At 38.7% G+C, this 23,227-nt stretch overlaps 1 protein-coding gene across 4 annotated transcripts in view; it reads right to left on the bottom strand.

The window, feature by feature from the left end:
* The window catches only part of IMMT (inner membrane mitochondrial protein), a 51,765-nt gene that overhangs the window by 16,956 nt on the left and 11,582 nt on the right, over window positions 1–23,227 (bottom strand). The window contains exons 2-7 of one of the 4 annotated variants that reach the window (XM_081100841.1): window positions 18,474–18,547; window positions 17,157–17,346; window positions 11,421–11,514; window positions 9,163–9,267; window positions 8,737–8,832; window positions 4,075–4,211 (exon numbers count right to left, since the gene is read on the bottom strand). In XM_081100841.1, coding sequence (XP_080956967.1) covers window positions 4,075–4,211; window positions 8,737–8,832; window positions 9,163–9,267; window positions 11,421–11,514; window positions 17,157–17,346; window positions 18,474–18,547 — 696 coding nt within the window. Of the gene's footprint in view, window positions 1–4,074; window positions 4,212–8,736; window positions 8,833–9,162; window positions 9,301–11,420; window positions 11,515–17,156; window positions 17,347–18,473; window positions 18,548–23,227 lie in introns of all 4 variants that reach the window. The other 3 variants (XM_081100840.1, XM_081100843.1, XM_081100842.1) reach the window with 3 other exon arrangements.

The raw sequence follows: 23,227 nt of genomic DNA, 5'->3' as shown, positions 1-23,227 counted from the left end.
AATATATATATATATAAATAAGTTTCCCTTGAAAATTCCTTAGGCAGGTCTAACATGGTTTTGTTGCAGCATTAGAACTGATTGCCACTTTCTCAACTGAGCAGAGTTGCTCCTATTTAGGAAACACATTGTACCAAACCCCACTCCCAACCTGTAACTGTAATCATACTCAGTGCAGCAAGATGCTCACACCGTGAGATGCAAGAACCCAGATCACTGAAAGCATGAGTCCAGTCCTCCCCACATTCTGCATCATATATACAGTAAGTGGAATGTTATTTGGAACTGTCTGAACTATTTTAAATGTTTTTTTTCTCTCTTTCCTTTTGACAAGTGCATATAGTTTAAAGTGAATGTGTTCTGTGCAGATATGAAGCAAAACTACCTTATGACTTATCTCTGTTTTTTCTTTTTTCTTTTTTTATGGCTTATCTTGAAAGTACACTATGCTAGGACCCTGGAGATGAACAGGAACAAACTGAATTATCAGAGAACAAAATACTTTTATCTAGAAAAAAAATAACTGAATTGGTCCAATAATTACATTTCAAATCGCCCAAAGAGGGCAACTACAGGGGCCGCCGCCCACCCAGAACATGACTGTCATTTCAGTAAGGTGACTGGGGCCATGGATGCCCAACTTATACCCTAGGAAGAAATACAAGTAGTTCTGCCTCTGCAGCCCAAGGCCTGCTGCTTTGGGAGGAGGGCTCAGCAAAAGTAACACTTCTCATTTGGGTCGTTCAAAACCTATTCTCCACGTTACGTTCCCACGGACATCTAATCTAGCGCGGTCTCCATTTTAAAGGTACCTCTGTTGTCCACGGTAAGTTGAGAGAGCCAAGTCCCTTAACCTTGCCACTGGACCGCTGTGGGCATCTGAGAAAGTTTCTCAGAATACCATTTTCACGTGCTTAAAATGAAACTGTAAGATTACAAAGGAACCAAAGTACACTGAAATATTGTCATAAGAAATGTTTTTTTTAATTTTGTGAAGCAGCCGAGACCGGTTTGGCTCAGTGGATGGAGCGTCGGCCTGCGGACTGAGGGGTCCCAGGTTCGATTCCGGTCAAGGGCATGTGCCTGTGTTGCGGGCACATCCCCGGTGGGAGATGTGCAGGAGGCAGCTGATCGATGTTTCTCTCTCATCGATGTTTCTAACTCTCTATCTCTCTCCCCTCCTCTCTGTAAAAAATCAATAAAATATATTAAAAAAAAAATTTTGTGAAGCAGAAACCAAGATCCAGTGGTAAGACTAATAAATACCCTACCTTAGAAGTGGTGGTGAGCACAGATGATACTGCAAGGGATCTGCAAGTCCTGTAATGTGATGTGAGAATGCCCGGGCTTTCTGCTGGGGACAAAGGTAGGAGCAGTGCTAACCTACTCTGGTTTGTTGCTGATATTCATAATTGAAGGAAAAGGTTTTGAGACTATGGAAAATAAAGATGTTTTTCATCCAAGTTCCTCAAGCCCCTGAACTCTACCCACAGACCCAACTTCAGGTTTAAGAATCCCAGCTTTTAGAGTCCTGGGAAACGAGATGCGGCTGGAAAGGGGGCCGCCCCCTCCCCTTCAAGCCACGTTCATGGGAAACCTGGTGCTAAACCATTCGTAGACGCCCGGCTTCTGGGTCGGGGTTTCATACATCGCAGAGCAGTTCCCTCGCTGTGATCTACTGAAAGTCGGCCCTCTACACGAGGTTTGTAAAAAGAAAGGAAAGTAAAAAATTTTTAAGAAAAAAATACAAAAAAACAAAAAAAAGAAGAATCATCATCCCAGCTTTCAGAGAAAATATTCGGTACTTCTATCTCTGTATCTCACTTTTTTGTTTTTATGTTCTACGTAAATTGATGCAAAATGACAAAGCAAATTAATATTATGGTAGGAATAATAAAGTTGATGTTTCAGTGAATTGCCATCTTGCCAAACAAAATATTAAGAAAGGATGGTGGTGTATGCATGGCCCATGGACACAGACAATGGGATGGTGAGGGCCTGGAGGGGGTCAATGGGGGGAAAAAGGGGACATATGTAATACTTTCAGCAATAAAGAATTATTTTAAAAAATAAAGTAAAAATAAAAAGAAAGACCCTAACCCAGGGGTGGGCAAACTTTTTGACTCGAGGGCCACAATGGGCTCTTAAACTGGACCGGAGGGCCGGAACAAAAGCATGGATGGAGTGTTTGTGTGAACTAATACATGTTAACACTGCTGCTGGTGAAGGAGCAGAGGGGACAGCAAGAGAACCCTCCGCTCTTTCGGCTCCGCGGGCCAGATAGAACAGTCGAACGGGCCGGATCCGGCCCACGGGCCGTAGTTTGCCCACAGCTGCCCTAACCAGTTTGGCTCAGTGGATAGAGTGTCGGCCTGCGGACTGAAGGGTCCCAGGTTCGATTCCGGTCAAGGAATCCGTTGCGGGCACATCTCCAGGAGGGGGTGTGCAGGAGGCAGCTGATCGATGTTTCTCTCTCATCAATGTTTCTAACGCTCTATCCCTCTCCCTTCCTCTCTGTTAAAAAAATCAATAAAAAATATTTTTAAAGGTAAATAAATAAATAAATAGAAAAAGAAAGGATGCTGGGTTGAACGATAGCAGTATCTTGTCATGTATATCAAATTTTCCAAGACTCTATAGTATGCTGTTAGAACCACCTGGTATTGTATTAACAGAATCCTTTATAATGAACTCAAAAAGGCTTATAAATCATGTAAGTGTTAATGATATCCTGGAGGCCAAAATGTGTTTCCCTTTGCTGAAGGTATTTCTATTTCTAGATGACCAAAGATAAGCTGCCCTGTGAAACAGACACCAGACTCCCCTGCCATCAAGCCAACTCTGTTTCCAAACACTGCTCTGGCGAAGTAATACACTGTATTATGGAGCCCACACGCACCTGTAGCTTCTTACTAGAAGAAACAGAAGTTGGAATCCATAACATTTCAAAACTTTTGTTCATATCCTTTTCTGATTATTTTGCAATGCCAGCTAATACTCCCTAATCCAGTTAACTGCTACTACAAGGTGTCCTTCAGTTGTAAAGTCTGGACTGCAATGGATTTCATACTCTCTGATCCTCATGCCCTGCACATTATTCGATCACTAGGAAGAGGAAATACCCTCTCATGTAGCCTTCCGCCCAAGTAGTGCCATGGCTATTTACAGTTCCTAACCAGTGTTCTTCTGAAAGATATTGGCCCACCTGAGTTTGAAACCAACTTCCTGATATGTAACTTCTAGCTTTCCCATACCTACTTCTATAACGAGCATATTAAATATTCTGTGTGGTTTCCACTTTCCTGACTGAACTCTGACTGAAATTTTTTTTCTTGAACTTTGAATAAAATAAAATTTTCTTTAAGTTTTCAAAGGTTATAGTTTCTATTTATGTCAAAGGTCTAATTTAACTCTTTTGTGATGTATGTACATATGACTAAAACAATGTAAAGTGTATTTAAATTTTTTAAAAACTATAGTTATGGTGAAAAAGTAACTTTACTGATTATGCATGATCCTCCTGATCCATGAGATTTATAGTTAAAGTATTTTATTATTTAAATAACTTGGCATCAAGATATATTTTTATGTACTAAATAACTGAATGTAATGCTAAAGGAAACTTATTGAGTTCCGGTATTACATTTTAAATCAATGTACTTTATCCTTTAACATGTTAAATACAAGTTAAATAATCAGCATAAGCATGTAAATAGCTGGTGTTTTAGGGTACATGGGGCTCTCCCTATATTACTTCTTACAACTGCATGTCAATCTAAAAGTATCTCAAAACAAAAAGGTTATTTTTTAAAATTGGCTATTTTAAAGCAAAAAATAGAAAGCAAACAACAAATACAATGAAGCACTATTAAGATATGAAAGGAAATCTGAACTAACTTGTGTACCATATCATTGTTGTGAGATAAAACACCACATAAAAATTCATTAGAGAACATTTAAAGGTCTTTCTTGTTCCTTTGTGTTGTTTCTTTAAAAGACAACTCCTTTAGATTACTTTTGCTTAGAGAGAGACAGCCTCTGCTAGGAGGAAGGCACCTCAGGTCTTTGGCTCACCTCAGAATTGTCCATGGCTGCTTTCAGGATGTTGGAGTGGGCATGGACGGCCTGGACTGCAGCGTTCTGAGCGACAACGGCCTGCTGAGTGATGTGCGCAGTTTGGCTCAGAGCATCTTCCAAGCTCTTGGCTAGAGCTAAAGTAAAAAAAAACAGTTAAAAAAAATAGATTCCCCCCACATATGACTTTATTTTAAACTTTCACTCTTCTACTGAGTTCCATTGTAGTTCTCCCAAAATGTAAAAAAAACACAAAAAACGTAATTAGTCATTATTGACTTTGGATGATAGATTTGTGGGGATTCATTATACTATTTTTATTGTTATGTACACCTAAAATTTTTTCAAAATAAAAAGTGTTTGGGGGTTATTTTAAGAAAAAAAAATGCTTAAAGAAGGCTAGCATTTATTTCAAATGGGAGGGACAAGATTTAGGGCACTCTAGTCACTTTCACCTATCAGAAGCTGCAAGTTCAGCATAACCACTGGCATATTTTTTTAAAATATATTTTTTATTGATTTCAGATAGGAAGGAAGAGGGAGAGAGAGATAGAAACATCCACGATGAGAGAGAATCATGGATCGGCTGCCTACTGCAAGTCCCCCACTGGAGATTGAGCCCACAACCCGGGCATGTGCCCTTGATCGGAATCCAACCTGGGACCTTTCGGTCCCCAGGCCGATGCTCTATCCACTGAGCCAAACCGGCTAGGGCGGCACTTTTCATTTTAAATAATCATATAGAAACACGGGGGAAAAAAGTAATAAAATAAAAAAAAGAGGTAACCATTTTCATCTCCTCAGCAGGAAGGGACACTCACAGTAAATTATTTCTACCACCAAGATATATAACAGCCCTAACTAGTTTGGCTCAGTGGATACAGCATCGGCCTGCGGACTGAAGGGTCCCAGGTTCGATTCTGGTCAAGGGCATGTACCTTGGCTGCGGGCACATCCCCAGTAGGGGGTATGCAGGAGGCAGCTGATTGATGTTTCTCGCTCATCAGTGTTTCTAACTCTCTATCCCTCTCCCTTCCTCTCTGTAAAAAATCAATAAAATATTTTTTAAAAAAAGATATATGATAACAGACAGACAAGAGGAAAAAAAAGACAAGCAAGAAAACATGCAAACAAAAAAAAAAAAAAAGAAAAGGTAACCTGAAAACGGACAGTGTTTTCCACAAAGAACTCAGAAAATAGCAGATAGCAGTATTCAAGATAACATTGCTATCTGCTGCTTCAGGAATCAAAAGAAACCTAATTTTTTTGTTTTAAAATAAAGCAAGGAATGATTTTAGATACAATACTAAAGTGAAAAAATGGTCATTTGAAGAAAGAAGGCCAGTGAGCATATGGATTTATCAGATATCAGATGACCAAAAAAAGAAAAATATATTTGGTACCTGAGACAAAAACAAAAGGGGAGTTGGAGCAAAAGGAGCATAAGCTAGAGGACAATGGAACCTGGTGAACCACACACAATACCTCTGCGACACAGACTAAAAGCTAGCCCTGGCCGGTGTGTCTCAGTGGTCAGGGTGAGCCTATGCACCAAATGGTCATGGGCTGGATTCCCAGCCAAGGGCATGTGCCTGGGTACTTGGGTTGCCAGTTAGCTCCCTGCCCCTCCGTTCCTTGCCCACCCCCGTGTCTCCCCTTGGAGGCCAACCAGTCAATGTGTCTCTCTCATATCTCTCTCTCTCTCTCTCTCTCTCTCTCTCTCTCTCACGCGCTTTACTCCCTCCTTTCCTTCTTTCCCCCCTCCCTTTTTTCTACTTTTTCTGAAAAACAATGGAAAAAATATACTCAGGTTAGGATTAACAAAACAAATCAAAAAAAAAAAAAAAGGACAAAGCTAATACTAAGAAAATCCCAAATGTGCAACTAAAGTTCAACTGAAAATAAAGGGGATATAGAGAGCTAAAGAGGCTACAAAGAAACATGCCTGAATTAATGGTGGGACATTATTTCAAGCACAAAATAACAGTAAACCACTTTACAGAGGCTAGCAGACCCTGGAGATCAGGCTGCTGGCTTGAGGCCCTTTGCTTTTCTTTTTATATTGAATTGCATGAGTTTCATATATATTTTAGATTTTAAACCCCATATCAGGTATATGGTTTGCAAATATTTTCTCTCATTCTACAGGTTGCCTTTTCATTTCATTGACTGTTTCTTTTGCTGCATAGAAGTTTTTTTTAGTTTGATGTAGTCCAACTTGTTGAGTTTTTGTACTTTGATTCTTGGTAAGATATTTACACACACATTTTTAAATTAAAGTTTGAGGGAAAACTATGAGGTGACAGAAAAAAAACTTGAAAATTCTCACTTTGCCCAAAATGAAAGATAAAAATAACTAGACAAAGAAAAAAGGAAGGTAATGAAGCAGCAGGCAATGCCATCTTAAATTTATGGCTTACTTCAAGTTGTCCATATGATAAAAGAAGAGTGAAAAATAAATTAAAAACATAAAAGGGAAAAGTGATTTTGATTTGTAGTAAATAATTCAGAAAAAATTAAAAAGTGGAAAAAACAGAAATAGTTCACTTATTTAGACGTCAAAATATTCCTCAAAAAATAAAACATTCTCAAAAAAACAAAACACACCAATAAACAATAAAACATACAAATGTACACCTATGCTCCTCTGTCCCTTTTACACTTTATGCAATTCTAACAAACTTGCCTCCTCAGAGTAGGGCAGATCCAACGCATTAGGAGGGGAACAGGAACCACTCAAGGCAGAAGACAAATAGAAAAGGGGTAGGGAGACACACACACACACAAAAACTCTAAAAAATGTAAAACAAACATTTCCCCAATTCATCAAAAATCTACATGCCCACTACCAGGAGACATCAATGTATTGCAGCACAGTACAATAAATTATGTTCCATGTACCTTATTTAAGACAGGAAAATACATTTTTACACATCTATTATCTTTTTTTAGACCATCAGAAAACTTAAAATTGAAATGTAAAAAGAAATATGCTTTAGTTAGCTGGAAATCGGAAATGTGTGGAACATCTGTCCCCCACCAATGGAAGATAAGAGGGCTACCACAGTGAGAGCCCAGAGGCTGGGTAATAAAGCAGAGGGTGCGCCACTCTGAACTCCACAAATAAATTTATGAATTTAACAATTAAAGGACTGTTAGGTCATGCAACCTAACACCAAAAAACCAAAACAATCCAATTAAAAAATGGGCAGAGGACTTGAATAGATATTTCTCCCAGGAGAACATATGAAACGATGTTCAACATCTCTAATCATCAGAGAAATGCAAATTAAAACCATAATGAGATATCACATCACACCTGTCAGAATGGCTATCATCAATAAATCAACAAACAACAAGTGTTGGCAAGGATGTGGAGAAAGGGAACCCCCATGCACTGTTGGTAGGAATTCTAATGCAGCTGCTATGGAAAACAGTATGGAGGTTCCTCAAAAATTAAAAATGGGCCAAAGCCGGTTTGGCTCAGCGGATAGAGCGTCGGCCTGCGGACTGAAGGGTCCTGGGTTCGATTCCGGTCAGGGGCATGTACCTGGGTTGCAGGCACTTCCCCAGTGGGGGATGTGCGGAAGGCAGCTAATCGATGTTTCTCTCTCTTCGATGTTTCTAACTCTCTATCTCTCTCCCTTCCTCTCTGTAAAAAAATCAATAAAATATATTTTAAAAAAAATTAAAAATGGAACAGCAATTCCACTTCTAGGTATTACCCAAAGAAATCCAAAACACTAATTCAGAAAGATATATGCATCCCTATGTTCACTGCAGCATTATTTACAATAGCCAAGATATGGAAGCAACCTAAGTGTCCATCAATAGATGATTGGATAAAGATGTGGCACATACATACAATGGAATATTACTCAGCCATAAAAAATAATGAAATCTTACCAACTATGACAGCATGAATGAACCTAGAGTATTATGCTAAGTGAAATAAGTCAGAGAAAGACAAATATGATACGCTTTCACTTATATGTGGAGCCTAAAAAAATAAACAAACAGAAACAGACTCATAGATACAGAGAACAAAATGACAGTTGCTAAAAGGGAAGTGGGTTGGAGAACTGAATGAAAAAAGTAAAGGGATTAAGAAGTATAAATTGGTAGTTACAGAACAGGCATGGGGATGTAAAGTACAGCATAGGGAATATAGTCTACAATATTGTAGTAAGTATGTATGGTGCTTCTTGGGTACTAGATTTATTGAGGGGGATCACTTAGTAAATTATATTAAGTATCTAACCATTATGATATATACCTGAAACTAATGTAATATTGAATGTCAACTGTAATTGAAAAAAGTAAAAAAAAAAAAAAAGACTCAGGCAAATTGCAAACAATTTCTGTTCACCAGAGTACAAAGAGCCTTTAGCACTAACCATAATAAAAACAAATGGAGAAAGTACAAGTATTATTTGGAGTTTTCACCAACGGGACACTAATAGCCCTTGTTACCTGGGTAAAAGAAGTTTAGATGGAAAGAACACAAATGATGAAATAAAGGTGGTGAATAGAGCAAGGCCACTAAAGAAAGAAAAGGAACCAGAACTAGCTGAGAGATGAGAAACTTATGCTGATGGTTGAAGAAGAGAGCAACTAACAGGGATGACCCGAAGTACTTCAGAAGTCGTCTGGTTTACATACACTCAAGCTTAACTTGTTCTTGCTTTTCTTGTTGTGCAAGGCGAGCTGCAACTTCTTCAGGTGGTCGCTCCCTTACAGAAGTTGAGGATGCTTCCTCTTGCAGCAGAAGTAGAGAGGAAATCAAATTTCAGCACAGAATTTCGAAAGCTCACAGGGATATAAAAATACCATCGTTTTACTTGCCAGCTTTATCAACTGAGAGCATCACTCAATGACTCCAACATGAAGAAATAAGAAATCAGTTCTTAGACTCCTTGTTTTCAAAGTTTTATTCAGACTTTGAAATTGTAAAAATTACCTAAGCAAGTCTGCAGACTTAAAATCAATATAAATGTGTACTTACATAGTGTCTAGGGGTTGTCTCGGCATTAAATAGTTCTGATGAGCATATCATTTATAAAACCACAATATACATAATTAAACTACCTGAAGTTGCAGCCTTGGCTTTTCCTTCATCAATGTGAGGGTGATCAGTTTTTATAGAATCCTGATGCTGAACCGCAGGGGCTGGGACCGACAGTGTATCACCTGCTGCAGAAATAATTTTGGCTGCCTCTGTAGATGCTGTAAATATGTTACTCATGGTATTTATAGTTTCCCGGAATAACAGAGAAACACACAGGTATCCACTACTATTACCACCCACTTCATGTCTGACTCCTTAAAAACACAAATGGATGTGCTGCCACTATTCAAACACACAAACAGACAGGGGCACTGTCCATCACATACCCAAACCCAGAAGATACAACAGCTGGGAAACACTAGAGAAAAGAGTCTTGTCAGCATCCACCTGCAGTTTAACCATCATTATTCTCAAGCAAGGCTTCTAGTAACAGTACTAAGTGCACTAAATATCAACACATGAGAGGCATACATAAAAGATTTACATAACATGGGAAAATAGTAACAAAGGAAAAAAGAGCCTAGAATGAAGAAGGCAGACAAAAGAAAGTAATTAACCAAAAAAACCATTTTAATTGAAGAGTGGTAGAGATGAAACAAGAGGTGTGAGCAAGAACAAGATGAACATTTTAAACACAAGAAGATCACAGTAAAGATAGTGAATTAGTGAAGAACAGAACTCTGTTAAAATTATTTCAGACATATTTTTGAAGAAAGGAAAGTTGAAAAAACTCAAGAGCTCATAAATTATAAATAAAAGTGTTGAAGAGAAAAAAGAGTATTTATAGAGGTGGAATAAAAGGGAAAGGAGCAACAAAATGGAGAAAATTTTTTTAAATTTAAAGAACTGAAGGTCCCATTTAAGAGATAAAGCTGGATTATCACAAAATCCATTAGCTTCCTGCTCTCCATTGGACCCTTGTGTATTCTCCACAATAGTGATCTTATTAAAATAAAAGTCAGATATCAGTCCCCTGGCTCAGAACCCTCCCAAGGACTTCCCATCCCACTCAGATATAAAGCAAAATTCTCTTTTTTAAGCAAATTCTTATGATGGCCTCCAGGACTGCCACAGTAGGCTTTCTGCTCCCTCGCTGGCCTCATTTGCTAGTAGTGTTCTCTTGCTCCACACCCCAGCTTCATCTGCTCCTGGCTGGAAAATGCCAAGCCCTTGCACTAGCTAATCCCTCTGCCTGGGATGCCTTTCCCCACCAGCCTTCCATGACTCACTTCCTCATCTCTTAGCCTTAGCTCAAATGAAACCTTCCAGGCGACCTTTCCCTACTGACCCCATTAGAACTGCAATATTCCCTCCCACACTTACTTACCACTAACATCCTATACATTTTACTTATGTATTTAATATATGATCTCCCTCCCCTCATCCCACTAAGGAATAATCCCAGTGTTTGTGTTTGTTAGTTTTTACTATTCATTCATTGCTATATCCCCAGTACCTAGAAGACTGCTTGGCACATAGGAGTGAATATTTGCCAAATGGAAAAAAGTCAACTGATTTAATTGAGGACAGAGGAGACAGAGGAGTGCAAACATAACTAGCCTAACTCTAACCTGCTCAGTAACACATTTGAAGTGTATCGCTGAACAGGTTAGAGCAGTGATGGCGAACCTTTTGAGCTCGGCGTGGCAGCATTTTGAAAAACCCTAACTTAACTCTGGTGCCATGTCACGTATAGAAATTTTTTGATATTTGCAACCATAGTAAAACAAAGACTTATATTTTTGATATTTATTTTATATATTTAAATGCCATTTAACAAAGAAAAATCAACCAAAAAAATGAGTTCGTGTGTCACCTCTGACACGCGTGTCACAGGTTCGCCATCACTGGGTTAGAGTTAGGTTCAGTGCTGTTCACTAAGGTGGGATTATTAATAAATCGTGATGGCAAAAAATATCTACAGATCTAAACTAGATCAGACACTTTAATCACTAAAAATAGAGGAGAAAAAAACTAGTAAACAGGAAAAAAAATAGGTGCAAAAAGAGAATATGTAAATCTGAAGGGGAAAGCTAGGAGTCAGAGGGGAAAAAAAGAAAAGAAAAAATAAAGTCTGTTGCAGGTAAGACAATTCTTGCCATTACCCTCACTGAGCAGCTATTCATCATAAAGCCCAATTCCATATCCCTCTCAACCTCTCAACCCCTAAAATGAGAGTCCTTCCTGCAGAAGGGCCACCCTTTTAACCACGGGTACAAATATATTAAAACAATTCATTTGCCCATAATTTTAGAAGAATGATTATAAATATAGGTACCTGTTGAAGCTGGAGTGTCGCCCTTGTGTTTCTGGAGTTTAGAATCTTTCATTACCTCTGATACACTGGAGATTTTTAGTGGACCAGACTCAATCTTGGAAATGAAAAACATTTAACATTTCAGATATAAAACTGTTTATTCAGAAAGGTAGCATACAGTAACATGTATTATTTCAACAATCAAGTCTTTCAGGCTTTTAACACAGAGTTAGCACTTTACAACATAATGTTTTATTAACCATATTAAGAGAAGCCTTCATATTAAAAAAAAGCAGTTCAAAAATTTCATTCCAAAGGATTAATAGTAACAAAGACTTCTCTTTAGGCAACTAATACATGATGTATGAGTATCCCTTTAAATACCACTCTTTTTACATGTACAAGATTGAGAAGAATATTTCCATTTGCTTCCTAAATCATGTGTTATCTTCTGTATACATTGTTAGAAACAAGTGATTTTTATAGGCTCTGAGTAAAAATGAAATTAGCTTTTTATATCTTTAATCTCCAGGATTCATGCAACTACATACCAAAAATATATAATCTAATTGTCACGCCTCTCTCTCAATTACCACCTGCCTTTAGTTTAAGGCCCTGTTCATTAATTCATTAATAGGACAGCCAGATGATGTGCTAGAGAAAATTACTGAGTAATAGCAATATTTTCATTTACCACCTATGTTGTCCCATTTTTTGCCAGAACTTGGTAGGCAGTGGGACTCAGATATCCCAAAGATGACTACTCAAACAAAACTCTGTCACTACCAGAAATTAAACATATATGTATTTTATTTTTGTTAAAATTTTATTTTTTAAATCATGAAATACAGCTCACTATAACAAGCAAAATATAAAGATAAAGCAATAGTTTTCATTTGCCTCTCTATTGCTCCTTTCCTTTCCAGCACTCTCATGTTGCTACTGCTAATAGCTGAACTCAACCCTCCCCCCACCCGTACCCTGAGCAGAAGCTCAGGAATATACACACATACAAATTTTCATTTCTTTAAACTAAAATAGGGTTATATTATATAAATGACCATGTAACTTGCTTTTTTCTCATTTAACAATACATCATGGACATTCTCTTCCAGCTCAAGAAATTCTTTCTTGTTGTATAATATCCTAATTTAACTGCATACCTAATATAGTTGCAAAACCCATAATTTGGCCAATTACTCCCCTATTTTTGGTCATTCAAGTTGTTTTCTGTTTTGTTAAACATCCTTATCCATATAACTGAAAAGCACTATAGAGTGGTATCTGTAGGACAGTTTGCCAAAAGAGGAATTGCAGGGTCAAAGGGATTGAATATTTTCAACATATATTAAGAGATCACTTTCATACATGATTCTAGAAACCCATACTCTCACAATAAATGTGCTTGTGTATGAATATGATCTATTTCTAGACTGACTTACTCTTTTGTTAAAAATACTTTTATTTATTTCAGAGAGGAAGGGAGAGGGAGAGAGAGAAATATCAATGACAAGAGAGAATCATTGATTAGCTGCCTTATGCACACCTCTACTGGGGACGGAGCCCGCAAACCCAGGCATGTGCCCTTGACCAGAATCGAACCCAATACCCATCAGTCCATAGGCAGACACTCTATCCACTGAGCCAAACCAGCCAGGGCATAGCCTTATTTGTTCTATCTCTAATTTCTAATCCTGTGTCAAAACCTTACTGTTTTATTAAAGAAGGATTATAACAAAGTCATTATCTGGAAAAGCAAGTATCATCTAACACTTTTCAAAATGTTTATAGCTACACTATTTATCCTTCTAGATGAACTAGAATCATCTTGTCTGATTCTTCAACCTCTAGAAAAATCTATTAGAATTCTATTAGCTATGTGTGTGTGCATGTATATGTACATGTATATGTCATTCCCCAGCTATATATAAATTTAGGAGAAATTTGAGAGAAATGACATTTTTAACATATGAGTCTCATTAAAGAATATAACATTTGTCTCCATTTAGGCAAGTCTTATTCCATGTCCATCAAAAAAGATTTTAAGTTGCCCTAACTGGTTTGGCTCAGTGGATCCAGCGTCAGCCTGCAGATTGAAGGGTCCCAGGTTCTATTCCGGTCAAGGGCATGTACCTTGGTTGTGGGCATATCCCCAGTAGGAGGTGTACAAGAGGCAGCTGATCTATGTTTCTCTCTCATGGATGTTTCTAACTCTCTATCCCTCTCCCTTCCTCTCTGTTAAAAAAATCAATAAAATATATTTTTTTAAAAAAGATTTTAAGTTTATCTTCTCTCAATATTTACTATCTATGCATAAATAACCATGTTGGCACTAAAAGGATTCCCATAAAATAAAATGTATATTTTTTAAAAGCATTAAGTTGAGCCTTGGCCAGCATACACAGTGGTTAGAGCATCGGCCCACAGCACCGAAGGGTTGAGGGTTTGATTCCTGGTCAAGGGCACGTACCTGCATTGTGGGTTTATTCTACATGGTTGGGACACATGCAGGAGGCAACCGGTTGATGTGTCTCACCTCTCTCTCTCTCTCTCTCTCTCTCTCTCTCTCTCTCTCTTTTTCTCTCTCTCTCTCTCTCTCTCTCCCTTTCTCTGTTGTTTCCACTCTCTCTGAAAAGCAATGGAAAAAATATCCTCAGGTGAGGATTAACAAAATATAAAAATAAATAAATAAAAGCAGTAAGTTAATAACAATGCGTAACAATTCAGAATGCTAATAAATAAATGGTAAAAATTTAAAAATAGCCGAGACCGGTTTGGCTCAGTGGATAGAGCGTCGGCCTGCGGACTGAGGGGTCCCGGGTTCGATTCCGGTCAGGGGCATGTGCCTGGGTTGCGGGCATATCCCCAGTGGGGGATGTGCAGGAGGCGGCTGGTCGATGTTTCTCTTTCATTGATGTTTCTAACTCTCTATCTCTCTCCCTTCCTCTCTGTAAAAAATCAATAAAATATATTTTTTAAAAATAAAAAAAAAAAAAAAAATTTAAAAATAAAAACACTAACTGCTATTTTATTTAGAGGTGAGAAAACTCACTTTGGTCTGTGTAGTGAAGGATGCAGACTTGAAGAGAACATTAGTAGACAAAAGAAAGGAAGTAATTCAGGGTAGAAGACCACAATGGCAAAAGTTGTGCAAACAGAAGGGATCTTTGTGTAGTTCTCTGCTTTAACCCAAGGCCCTTGGAATGAACTTTGAAATGTTTATGCTGCCTGAGGGAGATAGCCTGGGTACATAATAAGCATTCGGCATACATTTGCTGAGTAAGAATGGAAAGCACAGGCATATTTATAAGGTAAACTGGCATAAAGCCAAGGATGATTCAGAGATAAGGCCCAAAAGGTAAATGAAAGCCAGACTGGCAAACGTATCAAATGTCAACCTAGGAACTAGTAAAAACCACCAACTACAGAATAAAGCAACTGATGGCCAGCTCTTAGGCTACCAGTTAACCACTCTTGGATCCACTTTCCTTATTCAGAACATGAGACAATTTCTAAAGTCTCTAGTTTTTACATTCTGTGATCTTGTCTTTTAAACAATCCGATATAATAAAAGGGTAATATACAAATTGACCCTAACAGCAGAACGACTGGGAATGACTGGTCACTATGACACACACTGACCACCAGGGGGCAGACGCTCAATGCAGGAGCTCTCCCTGGTGGTCAGTGCGCTACCACAGGGGGAACTCTGCTCAGCCACAAGCCAGGCTGACGGCTGCCAGCACAGCGGTGATGGCTGGAGCCTCTCCCACCTCCTCAGCAGCTCTAAGGATGTCCGACTGCAGCTTAGACCTGGTCCCTGCTGGCAAGTAGACATCCCCCTGAGGGCTCCCGGGCTGCGAGAGGGCACAGGCCGGGCTGAGGGACCCCCATAAGTGCACAAATTTTTATGCACTCTAGTAGAAAATGTACAAAAGTTCTTCATAAGTGAGCTCATAAAAACATGATAGCACTTATCAGGTTCTCTGATATTGATATGAGGATAGCCTATCTCTGTCTCTCCCCACCCCCTTCCAACTCACTCTAAAAATCAATGGAAAAAAATATCCTCTGGGTGAGGATTAACAAAACAAAAAAAGAAAGAAAAGATTGTGTAGGATGAGAGGAAACTAATCTAGTCTGTAAGTTCATTTGCATATGAAATGATAAAGGTCAGAACTGGGATAAGGATAATGGTAATGCCAGAAAGAGAATAAATATCAGAGATTAAACATGATAGAATAGCTAATAAAATATAGGCAACTATGGAAATGAATCCAAGAATTCTAACCTACCTATCGGACAGCATGGTACTATCTTTAATACAAATAAAGCAAATCAGGAAGTGTGTAAGTTTTGAGGTGGTCCAATATGGACCTGCCAAGTTACCCTAGTGGAAATGTTCAGGGGAGTAGCTGAAGGACTGAGAAGTCAAGGTTATTATTGAGAGAGATAAACATGTCACCTACGAAGAATGACACTTAAAGTCACGCGTGAAGTGAGAAAAGAACACTACTATGAGCTATTCAGCCTGACTCCATGCTCCTAGAATTGCTTCCAGCTATTTCTCCTGGGTCATGGAGCTTAACATGGACTGAGGATTTTAGAATGAACCCACAGGATTCTGCTCCTTGATTATTGGAGATGCAAGACTATCTCCCTCAGGCAGCATAAACATTTCAAAGTTCATACAAAGAATAAATGATATAGAAGACTAAACAAGAACATTTTGAAAAAGCATGTTTGGGGCTGGGGATTGTTAGAGGACACTTGCTTTTCTAAATATTAACTTTGTTACAGGATTGGCCTCTAGACCAGGGGTGGGCAAACTTTTTGACTCGAGGGCCACAATGGGTTCTTAAACTGGACCGGAGGGCCGGAACAAAAGCATGGATGGAGTGTTTGTGTGAACTAATATAAATTCAAAGTAAACATCATTACATAAAAGGGTACGGTCTTTTTTTTTCAATAGTTTTATTCATTTCAAACAGGCCATAGTTTGCCCACGGCTGGTCTAGACCATACTAGATACTGGAGAACAGAAGTCCACCCAGCTTCTAAGAATAAACTGATCAGCCATGTCCAGCCTCACAGCATAAGAAATACCCACTACTAAATCAGCAAATATCCATGCTCTCTTTTGTAAATTTTTTTCAAACAGTTGTTTGAATGAAAATATATTTAAGATTTTTTTTTTAAGCTTGATGGGGGAAAACAAGGGTGAAACTCTGAAGAATATGTACAAAGTCCAAGGAATATCAATCAGTACTGAAGAACCAATTAGTATGTAGCTGAAAATTCTGACTCTGATTTGTGGCCTACAAGGAGCCATTACTAACAAAAACATTTGGGTTCTGTGTCAGGACCATTCTATGTTTGCCTTCAGTGGTGTAAGTCAGAGCTTGACAGCAGCAATGCTGTGGGCTGACACGGACCCCCTCAGTTCACAGGACAGCCAGGGTTACCTCTACCGGAGCTGGCTCTTCGATTTACCTTCATGTGCCAACCAATTATTTCCTATATGGTGTATACTAAGTGGGAGCACTTATGGGACTCCAAAGGGATAAAATTCCAACACTACAGATTAATATTTTTAAAAACCTGACAAATCCATCTACTGAATTATACATGTAAGTTCTACTGAATTATACATGCAAGTTCTACTAAATTATACATGCAAGATACTTTCAAGATGAAAACAACCTGTTTTTAAAAGTATGCCATAGGATAAATTGAAGTAATATTTAAAATGCTTACCGGCTTCTTTGACAATGAAATACTATAAGGTGAGGAACCAAGAACCGTCTCAAAGAGTTTGTCTGAGTAAGGTATGGTTTTCTCTACACTTTCTCGGAAATGAGAATCCAATTTGGCATACAGGATAGTGCCACCAATACCTCCGCCAACAAACAAAAGACCAGCTCCAGCAATTTTGGCAGGAGACAACCTGAGTGAAAGAAATAGGAACACATTTATATTTCCTGCCTCTCCTAAATCTATGCAAAGACCTCTAACCACTACTTCTCTGCCACTGCTTCAGACCATAGCAAGTTTATTAGCGCAGCTGCACATCACCTTTCCCTGATTTATTTTAAACATGTCCACAATAGAAAATCACATTTATTTATGAGTAACTAAAAAAAATTTAAATACAGTAATAGCTAGAATAGATATGAAGCAATCTACCCTTTAACACTTAACATTCAAGATGTTCACAATCATGAAATTTCCTTTGAACCCAAAAAAGAACTATCACTTTCAAATTTCCTCTTCCCTTAAATCAAACCATTTATAAAAGTAAGATAATAAAACAACAAACATAACTAACAACACTTTTTAAATTACAATGTGCCGAATTTTAGACATAAATCTATTTGCCAAAGAGTGGAAGAGAGCACAGGATGGGGAAGCTTCTACCTTGAATGCCAACTAATTACCAAAGAACCAAAAAGAGAATCATAGCAAACTTTCACCTACAAGAAAGTAATGATCCAAAGATATTACAGTAAAGCTTCAGTGTTCAAACCCCTTAAAAGGTTCCAGCAGCTATTACCATAGTCAAGGAAAACACACACACACAGACCCTCTTAGCCAGGGGTCCTCAAACTTTTTAAACAGGAGGCCAGTTCACTGTCCCTCAGACCGTTGGAGGGCCGGACTATAGTTTAAAAAAAAACTATGGCCCTAACCGGTTTGGCTCAGTGGATAGAGCGTCGGCCTGCGGACTGAAAGGTCCCGGGTTCGATTCCGGTCAAGGGCATGTACCTTGGTTGCGGGCACATCCCCAGTAGGGGATATGCAGGAGGCAGCTGGTCAATGTTTCTCTCTCATCGATGTTTCTAACTCTCTATCCCTCTCCCTTCCTCTCTGTAAAAAATCAATAAAATATATTTAAAAAAAAAAAACTATGAACAAATTCCTATGCACACTGCACATATCTTATTTTGAAGTAAAAAAACAAAACGGGAACAAATACAATATTTGTATTTGCATGTGGCCCGCGGGCCGTAGTTTGAGGACCCCTGGTCTTAGCAGACAGTTAAAAGTCTGTTTACAGTGAGACATACTACATACCCAGAACTGCCTGCAGTGGAGTATCTACGGCATGGTCGCAAGGGACGGAGGATAAACTTCCCACAGAGACAACTCTAGAGAGGAAGAAGAAAGCATCAGGACCAATACAGTTAAAGGAATGTGGGAAGCTTTTAGAATTGGTAACTTAAGAACTAATACTTTTATTACAAATGTCTTCATTAAACAAAAATTATTTTACTTTCAGAAATTAATTTACCATGAAACATATTTATAGACCCTTAAAAACAATGATGATTCTTGCACCCCAAAAGTCATATAAAATATATTTTAAGATTTTTTTTAAAAGGGATTATCAGACTATGATCAATTAGCACTTTTAAGTGTTATATATGTTAATTATTTCTTGGATATAAGTGGGATTTGCCATAATGCTTTTTTTTTTAATTTCAGAGAGGAAGGGAAAGGGAGAAAGAGACAGAAACATCAACAATGAGAGAGAATCACTGATCAGCTGCCTTCTGGCCGCCCCCTACCAGGGATCGAGCCTGCAACCCCTGCACGTACCCTGACTGGGAATTGAACTAGTGACTTCCTGGTTCATAGGATAAAACTCTACCACTGAGCCACACCAGCTGGGTTCTCTCTCTTAATTAAAAAGAAAAAAGTGTGTCCTCAGATGAGAATTTCAAAAAAATACATTTAAAATAAAAACTCACGAAGTTTCGTTGTGTATAGAGTGAACTCTCCCACATTCTTCTGACCCCCAGCTACTCAGCCAATGCTATCCAGATACACTTTGTGCCAGAGAATTCCTGACCCACAACCTTTACACAAATGATACCATGTTCAACACCCAGTTCTGCACAAAGGTTCAAACAATACATATCTGAGATCATCCTATCAATATATGACAATCTTTGGATTTTACAGATTCAGTATTCCATTGTATGGATGCTACTTAATGTATTTAACCAGCCCTCTTTGGATTGACATTGGGTTTTGTCTTTATTTTTGTTATAATAATTCTGCCTGGGAAACATAATGTCATTTTGGCTCAATTCTTAAAATTTGCAATGTTGATAAGTACTGCAAAATTAGTCAAACTGCCCTCTAGTAATAATATGAGAATGTTTTCCACAGCCTTCCAACACACTTTCAATGCAGTTTTAATCACAATTTTCTTTATTATGACTATCTTTTTTTATATTTATGATCCCTTTTTATTTCCTCTTATATGAAGTATAAGAGCATATCCTTTTACCACTTTTAAATAAGACTAATCTTTTTCATACTCTTTTAAGTGTTCTTTAAGTATGAAGAGAAACTAGCCATGTATCTGCTAAAAGCAATGTTTTTATCCAGTTTGTGATTTGTTTTTTATCTTTGCTTATGGTAGCTTATGCTGTGCAAAATAATTACTTTTATGTAGTCAAAACTGTCAATTTTTCCTTGTATGCCTTCTGAGTTTTCTCATATTCTTAAAAAGCCACCCTCAGATTATATAATAACTAGAGGCCCGGTGGACAAAAATTTGTGCACTGGCGGGGAGGGGGGATTGGGGGGAGTGTCCCTCAGCCCCACTTGTGCCCTCTCACAGTCTGGGACCCCTTGGGAGATAACCACCTGCTGGCTTAGGCCCGCTCCCCGGGTGGCAGATAGCAGGCCCAATCCTTCGGTGCCTGCCCCGCCTCCTGGGTCACCCACACAGCAGAGCCGATCCGGGGTTGGGGCGCCACCCTGGGTCGGGTCGCACACAGGACATCCTGGGCAGGTCGCACACGGGACGCCCGGGCAGGCCGGCCAATCGCTGTTGCCCCGCCCGGCCACCCTGGGTCAGGTTGCACACGATGCTCGCTGCCCTGGGTCGCAGATAGCAGGCCCAGGTGGCGGCAGGGCAGGCGGGATGGTGCTGTCCCGCCCTGCCCGCAGTATGCAAATTAGCCGCCATCTTTGTTGGCGGTTAATTTGCATATCATGCTGATTAGCCCATGGGAGACGTAGCGAAGGTACGGTCAATTATCGTGTTTGTCTATTATTAGATAGGATTCTTCCATGATCTCTTCTACTCTGATGGTTTCAATTTTTTATATTTAAATCTTTGAACCTAGTGTAAGGTATAAGGTATAGATTCCATTTTATTTTTTCCCAGATGTCTACTCAGTTGTCCCTAAGTCATAGAAAGCATAACCCACTTTTCTAACGATTTGAAATGCCACCTTTAAAATATACTAAATTCCTAGATGCATTTAGAGTACCTAATTTGTTTACTTACCTATTATCTATTTATAACTAATACCACAATGTATTAACTACTGCATATTAGGATTAGCTTTCAATCTGGTAGGGCTAGACCTCTCTTTTAGTACTATTCTTTTTCAGAATTTTTCTGGATTAAAAATTTTTTATTGAATTTATTAGGGTGACATTGGTTAATAAATCTATATAGCTTTCAGGTGTACAATTCTATAATACATCGTCTGTATACTGTAGTGTGTTTACCACCCCAAGTCAAATCTCCTGTCACCATTTATCCCCCTTTTACCTCCCCCCATACCCCTTTCTCTCTGGTAAACACATTCCGTTGTGTCTATGAGTTGTTTTATTCTTTGCTAAATTCCTTCACCTTTTTCACCCTGTCCTCCAAACGCCCTTCCCTATACAGCTGTCAGTCTGTTCTCTGTATCTATGAGTCTGTTTCTATTTTGTTTGTTAGCTTACTTTGTTCATTAGATTCCACATATAAGTGGAATCTGCATTGAAGATGTGTTGGAAGGCTGTGGAAAACATTCTCATATTATTACTAGAGGGCAGTTTGATTAATTTGGCAGTATTTGTCAACACTGCAAATTTTACTTTAAGAAATGACATTATGTTTCCCAGGCAGAATTACTTACTACTATAACAAAAATAAAGACAAAAACCCAATGTCCATCCAAATCATATGGTATTTGTCTTTCTCTGACTGGCTTATGTCGCTTAGCATAATACTCTCCCGGTCCTTCCATGTTGTCCCAAAAGGTAAAATTTCCTTTTTTATAGCTGAGTAGTATTCGACTGTGTAACTAAACCACTGCTTTTTTATCCAGTCATCTACAGATGGGCACTTGGGCTGCTTCCAAACCTTGGCTACTATAAATAATGCTGTAATGAACAGAAGGGTGCATTTCTGGATTTTTAAAAGCTGGGCTATCAAAATGCTTTCAATGAAATAACACACCTTCAAGTATAAAATGCACCCTGTTTTAAAAGGGGTAAAATGTGAGCAAATTTATCTTTTATGACCAAAAATGATAGCAATAAAAAGTTTCATACTTCTGTATGAGAAAAAAACAGAAATGATAATATCATGAGTCAAATTAATAGGATTTTTATTAAATCTGTGGCTCTTGATTTTTTAAAAAGTATCATTTTCATTAGCCTACCTTCATATTCTATGTAGCATTTAATATCCTGAATAGAATATTAAAAGCTAGAAAATTTAACGCTTTCATGGTTTTACCACACAAGTAAAAGTCCATAGACACCAGTTTAGTTTTGCCTACTTAAAAAAAAGTTTATTATCTTCTAAATCTCTTTTAATCTAGAGGTTTTCCCTCCAAAATTTAATTTGTTGAAAGGAACCTGGGTTGCTTGACCTGTAGAATTTTCCAGACTGGATTTTGTTCAAGATGCAATTTAACATGCTCCTGCCCTCTGTACTTTCTGTAAACTAGCGTTGGATCCAGACACTTGCTCAGGCTCAGGTTTACCCTCTGGCAAAGCTTTAGGTGGTATTGTGTTCTTTCATCAAGAGGCATATATCTTGGTTGTCTCTCTTTGTGGATGTTATCAATTGTGTTACTGTACAATGTCTATATTCATTACTTTATTCAGAGTCTCAAAAAGTAGTCTCTAATTCATTATTTTTCATTTATTTGACATTTTTTTATTATTTATTTTAAGTTAATCTTTACCCAAAGATATTTTTTCTATTGATTTTTAAAGAGAGTAAAAGGAAGGGAGGGAGGGAGGGTGAGTGAGAGAGAGAGAGAGAGAGAGACATATCAATTGGTTGCCCTGGGGACTGGGGCCACCTGGAGCCGGGGAACTAACCTACAACCCAGGTACATTCCCTTGACTGAGAATTGAACTCTCGACCTTTCAAACACTAAGCCACACCAGCCAGGGCCATTATTTAACACTAGAGGCCTGATGCACAAAATTCCCACAAGAGTAAGCCTTCCTTCCCCGGGCTGCCGGCACCGGCTTCCCTCTGGCATCTGGGACCTGGGCTTCCCTCGCAGCCCCAGCTCCGTCCAGGTCATCCGGAAGGACACCCGATCTAATTAGCACAGGGGTGGGCAAACTTTTTGACTCGAGGGCCACAATGGGTTCTTAAACTGGACCAGAGGGCCGGAACAAAAGCATGGATGGAGTGTTTGTGTGAACTAATATAAATTCAAAGTAAACATCATTACATAAAAGGGTACGGTCTTTTTTTTTTTTTTTTTTTAGTTTTATTAATTTCAAACGGGCCGGATCCGGCCCGCAGGCCGTAGTTTGCCCACAGCTGAATTAGCATATTACGCTTTTATTATTATCTATCTATATACATAAATATATAAAAGCCTAAGTGACAATTATGACAAGTCAACCAAACGACAGGTCAACTGGTCACTATGACAACACACTGAACACCAGGGAGCAGACACTCAATGCAGGAGCTGTCCCCTGGTGGTCAGTGCACTCCCACAGCCAACCTCCCGTGGTCCCTTCCCCCCACTCCCGGCCAGCCCCAATGTACTCCAATCACC

This window comes from Myotis nattereri (assembly GCF_964212035.1).
Source record: "Myotis nattereri genome assembly, chromosome: 10".
NCBI classification, from domain to species: domain Eukaryota; kingdom Metazoa; phylum Chordata; class Mammalia; order Chiroptera; family Vespertilionidae; genus Myotis; species Myotis nattereri.
This window is presented reverse-complemented; position numbering and strand designations above follow the sequence as displayed.